The sequence below is a fragment of the Triticum aestivum genome, chromosome 2B, assembly GCF_018294505.1.
Source record: "Triticum aestivum cultivar Chinese Spring chromosome 2B, IWGSC CS RefSeq v2.1, whole genome shotgun sequence".
Classification (NCBI taxonomy): domain Eukaryota; kingdom Viridiplantae; phylum Streptophyta; class Magnoliopsida; order Poales; family Poaceae; genus Triticum; species Triticum aestivum.
Genome location: NC_057798.1, coordinates 236,706,562 through 236,711,687, shown reverse-complemented (window position 1 = coordinate 236,711,687; position 5,126 = coordinate 236,706,562). Strand labels below are relative to the sequence as shown.

Below are 5,126 nucleotides of genomic sequence, written 5' to 3'. Positions count from 1 at the left end.
GAGATGAGGTGGTATATTGTAAAACTGTGGTCTAGGGTACTAATAATTGACCACAGTATCCTTTTATCTCGTATGCCATTTCATCGAGAAGTGGGCTTATAAATTTAGCCTTACGATTAAAAGGGAGAATGTTGGGTTGATCTGCAGGCCAAACTAGGCTACAAGAGTTGGCAAAACCAACTTTTCTAAGTGCCCTGATTGGGGGCAAAGGCTCCAACTGACAGGTGGGTCCCTCTGTGGCACTGTGCACATATATGCATAAATATGGGGTGTCTCTCTCTGGAAGGTGATAAGAAAAGAGAGAGAGAACCAAAACTTGAACACCCCACGGCTGCCCAATCCAGCAAGCACAGGAGCCACGGGAAGGGCCTTCCTGCACCTGATGGGCTTCACCTATGAAGTCCTAGATGCTATATCCAGCTGATTCCACTAATTTTGAGGTATGCTTGATCTTGTGTGGCTCAATTATTGAGCTAGATGATCCTGAGTATCTCTAACACTTGTTTCTTTATACTGTACATATATGAATAATACTAGTACGTAGTATTACTCAGTTCCTTGACAAATATAATAAGATTTTTATACATATAAAAAAGGAAACCACATTACATAACCAAATGAAAATGCAACATGTTAGCTAAGCAAAGCAACATCATCAGGTGCAGGACGAAGATCTAACTGGGAGTTTCCCTTCTAACCATGATATACGGGTTGTCCAATAATTTTGAGGAGCCGGTGTTCTACTTGTTTCATATCATGCCGTTCTTCTGGATTAGGTTTTAGACAATCTGCAGCAACCCCACTAACCATTTCCAACATAGCAATATCAACCTCACTTGTAATATCGTTATCAATAAAGTTCCTTACTCTTTTTTCTGCACAAGATTGAACAAAGTTTGCAACATAGCTCCTCTTGACGTCATATGTTGCAGGTCTTCTTGTGATGAGCTCTATGAGAACAATTCCAAAACTGTAGACATCACTCTTTTGTGTAATGACCCCGTTCTCCATATATATTGGATCTATGTAACTCATGTCCCCAACAACACGATCAGTCTCCTCGTCTTTTCCTTTTGCGAGCAACTTCGAGGTACCAAAGTCTGAAACTTTTGGGGTGAAATGTTCATCAAGAAGAATGTTTGCAGATTTAACATCACCGTGACGTATCGTACTCTCCCCAGCCGAGTGCATATATGTTAGGGCTTCAGCTGACCCAATAGCAATTGCCCGGCGCTTGTTCACTGGAATGCTATCCTTGCTTTTGAAGAGGACATCGTACAAACTCCCTTTCGCCACAAACTCATACACCAACACGGGAACATCGAACTCTAGGCAACAACCTAGGAGCCTGACAATGTTTTTGTGCCTCATCTCGGATTGGATTATAACCTCATCGGTGAATTCCTTCTTCATGTCCTTGTCAACTTTGATGGACTTCTTCACAGCCACTTGTTGTTTATCTTTCAGAGTGCCCTTATAAACCTTACCGAAGTGGCCCTGTCCAATGACACACTCATAGTTGTTTGTTACTTGTTTCAGCTGTTTCCTCGTGTATATCCGTATATTCTTGACACCATTAAGTATTGGACCACCATTTTGTGCATAGAACTTCTTAAGTTTTAGGTGTTGCTTGGCCATAACAATGATGACAAAGACAACAATCAATCCAGCAAGACCTACGAATAAGCAAGGTATTGAAGCTTCAGTTAAACCAACGTGAATCTCTTTTTGACAATCGAACATAGCACCCCTAACTAAACAATAAGTGTTAACTTTACATATGCTATTTCTATCTAAACGCTTAAATAGCATAATAATCATATCAAGTATCAACTAAAACTAAACAAAGTGTACAATACTAGGAAGTAACTAATCAAGCTTATATGGTTGTGTGCATCAGCCGACCGATACAAAAGCCGGCAGTTTTCCTCCCTTTTGATAAAAAAAACCTAATCAAGCTTATGCTTTATCAAAAAACAACTGTAAGTAATCTGTGTATTGACACGTACTATATATCAGGACTTAAGTGATGGAATTAAGATACAATAAGAGCAACCCAAATGACTCGTCTATTTGCTAATAATTTTACTAATTGTCAAGCTCGAGTTTTCTAATACGCGATATATTATGCCCGGCCTCTGCTTGTAATTCACTCTCTGAATCAAGTAATTAACTAGTATGGTTTATTTTCAGTCAACATGCACGTCACCAGATTATAATATTTTAAACCATTGAACAACGGAATCTTGTCAAACACATCACTTTTCTTCTTCTAAACATGGTATCTAAGAATAAAATATGTGTGTATTTAACTACCCAGTCAATCTGGTGTGGTAGATCAGCACGTACCAACGATGATCTTTGCTGACAGGGGAAAAATTTCGGCGCAGGTTCCCTTTTTGGCGTCGCCTTTCATCCCGCGTTTGCATCGGCAGTCATATCCTCCGGGTATGTTCGTGCAGATCCCGTCACACGGATATAAATCACGGAACTCGGGACTCTGTTCTCGGAGCTGACATTCATCGATGTCTGGGAAAAAGATGAAGATATGAAAGTTTGAGAGTTGAATTAAAAATACAATGACAAACTAGCAGACGGAATTAGATACTGAAGTAGCTAGTACTAATTGGTGGAATTAGATACTGAAGTTTGAGGTGGAATTAGATACCTTGGCATCCATCGGTGATGTAGGGGTTGCCATTGTAATGCTCCCGGCACTTGCAGACATAGCCTCCGGCTGCTATGGCACAAGAACTGTTGCCGCTGAGGCAGCCGTCGCGCTCACACGAGCCGTCCCTGATGGCGAAATCAAGCACCAACGGGAAGCCCCTGCTGAGTTTCGTAGATAGCACCTCGTGGCCGTACAAGTCCTCCTCCGTGAAGTTGTACCATGACCTCTCCACCACCATGCCGTAGGAGCATGGATTGGTTTCCCAGCGAATATTGATGTAATTCTTCAAGATCACCCCGGTACTAATGACAGGGAGAGTCGAGATCTGCGGCCGCAGGGCAATCTGACAGCAGCCCAGACCCGAGCACTCCCCATCTGTGGCCGACATGAAGGGATCGTTTGAAGTGCAGGAGAGAGGGTCCGGCGAGGTCTTGACCGTGTATGTCATGGAGGGCTCGGCGTTCCAGCCGACGCCGACGAGATCGTCGCGCGTCGACGACAGGAGGAACGGCCCCTCCCTGTCCAACTCCATGTATTCACCCTTGTCTAAACCCGCGGATTCGTTTGTGAAGCACCGGGAATTGGCGCCGCTGTACACACGTACCTCGCTCGTCTCGAGTGATATGTCGAACAGCTCGACCGCCTGACGCCCCTCTATTTGGCTTGTAGCCCCACCCTCAGTGTTGAATGCATACTGGTAAATATGCTGGTATGGTGGCTGGCTGTGGTTGTAGGCGAGGAAGGCGCGAGGCGGAGTAGAGGAGGTGTTGCAGGTGACCTCGAAGCCGGGTAGGAAGCAGCCGGGCTTGTCCATGCCGAAGGGTAACGGGATGCTCATGTCGCCGCACTTGTCCCGGCAACCCGGACGCCCCAGCCCCTGCTGCGGTCGGCCTTGTAGTTCATCGGCGGCAGCCGCAGCCTGGTGCAGGGTCAAGTGATCACTAGCTACTGCTGCTGCAAGGAGGAGTAGGATCAGCTGGGTATACTGGGTCAGTTTCGCCGGTGGAGCCATCGTGGTGTATCTTCTGCTCACTTGCTAAGCTCACTACCTATATATATATATGCAAAACCGAGAGCAGCGAAGTAGCGGACGAGCTCGCCTGCTCCCGCTACACCTACCAAAGAATTAGGAAGCGTCGGGCCCTGTATTCAATGCGATCGAAGAGGGCAGGGGAGGGTACGTAGTTTGGAACAGTCGTATAGGGTAACTCCGCCGTTTGATAGGATGGTGATGCCGTGACGGAAAACTGTACACTGTTCCGATGGTACAGGACCGCGCCTGCCAGCAAGACTGGCCGCGTCACCCGCGCAGAAGCGAAAGCGGGTGAAGCAGAAGATGGAGTAGGCCGTAGGCGGCAACCGACGACCTCGACGTGCTGGATCCCGGACCGGCGAAGGGCTGGGCCGCTGAGGTTTGAGCGCCGCCTCCCGGACAACCTCGACGCGTGGATGAAGCACCCGGATGATCCGTCCCGGTTCGTCGACTCAGAGCTCGCCCTCCACACCGAGATGGACCGGCTCTGCCTCCTCACCGATGCACCCGAGGTCTTCCCCGACCTCATCTGGCTCGGCACTGCCTTGTCCCTCTCTAGCAGACCAGCACCGTCGTCCCGCCATCTCTCAGCAGCCCGTCCTAGCGGCAACGGATATGGAGCTCCATGGAATGACCTTAGCCGACAGACAAGGTGCTTTCTCTTCTACTCTCCTCATCGCTCTCACATCATTTTCTTAGTGAGTTAGTGTCGATTGCAATCTGAAGCGTGGTAGCATTGTCATTTGTCAACATGGGAGCATATTCTCGTTTCTCTCGATTTAGGTTCAGTCCACTTCAATTAGGTTCAAGTTCACCTTACCAGCATGCCAACATGGAGGGCTGACGGGAGATGGCATCTGAAGCATAGTAGTACTATATGCTACCGTACCGTTCTGTACCTACCTTGCCATTTCCAAAAATGTTTTGTGGTGGTCAATGTCATTGACGAGCATTTTTTTTCTCTATAACATGGCGAATTTGAAAGAATTTTCTACTGGTCACAAAGAAAATTCAGAACATTATGTTTCACAGCACATGACAAATTTTATGAAACACTGTAATCGTCACACGACAATTTTATAAATCTGTTTTCTAAATCATGGCAACTCTTAAAAAAATTGTCCCATGGCAATTCTCGAAACAAAATGTGTTTTCTAGATTGTGGCAATTTTTTGAAACAACTAGTATACATGCATGTAGATATACCGTCATGTTCTCACATGGCAAATGCAGCTATTCGTTTTTTAATTGGACCATGGCAAATGCAAAAAATAAAATAAATGTTTATCATGGCATTTTTATTGTAGATACCATTGCCAATTTTCTCTTTATAGTTTTTACCATGGAATTTTTGGATAGATATGTTGGCAATTATTGAAAATGTTGGCAACTTCTCTTCTGTAGCATGGCAAATTCCTAAAT

At 45.6% G+C, this 5,126-nt stretch overlaps 1 protein-coding gene across 1 annotated transcript; it reads right to left on the bottom strand.

The window, feature by feature from the left end:
- Window positions 1-558: 558 nt before the first annotated feature.
- On the bottom strand, window positions 559-3,722 carry LOC123044543 (wall-associated receptor kinase 1). The gene is made up of 3 exons (XM_044467311.1): window positions 2,669-3,722; window positions 2,350-2,529; window positions 559-1,676 (listed from the first exon to the last, which is right to left on the bottom strand). The coding sequence occupies exons 1-3, from the start codon at window positions 3,681-3,683 to the stop codon at window positions 694-696; spliced, it is 2,178 nt and encodes a 725-aa protein (XP_044323246.1). The 5' UTR covers window positions 3,684-3,722; the 3' UTR covers window positions 559-693.
- Between the last annotated feature and the right edge of the window lie 1,404 nt (window positions 3,723-5,126).

Bases quoted from the DNA above. Each gene is read 5' to 3' on its own strand.
- LOC123044543 (XM_044467311.1), bottom strand. From the start codon at position 3,683: ATGGCTCCACCGGCGAAACTGACCCAGTATACCCAGCTGATCCTACTC. The intron at 2,530-2,668 runs GTATCTAATTCC...TCTTTTTCCCAG, and splicing joins CATCACCGATGGATGCCAAG to ACATCGATGAATGTCAGCTC. The intron at 1,677-2,349 runs GTACGTGCTGAT...GCTTATTCGTAG, and splicing joins GTCAGCAAAGATCATCGTTG to GTCTTGCTGGATTGATTGTT.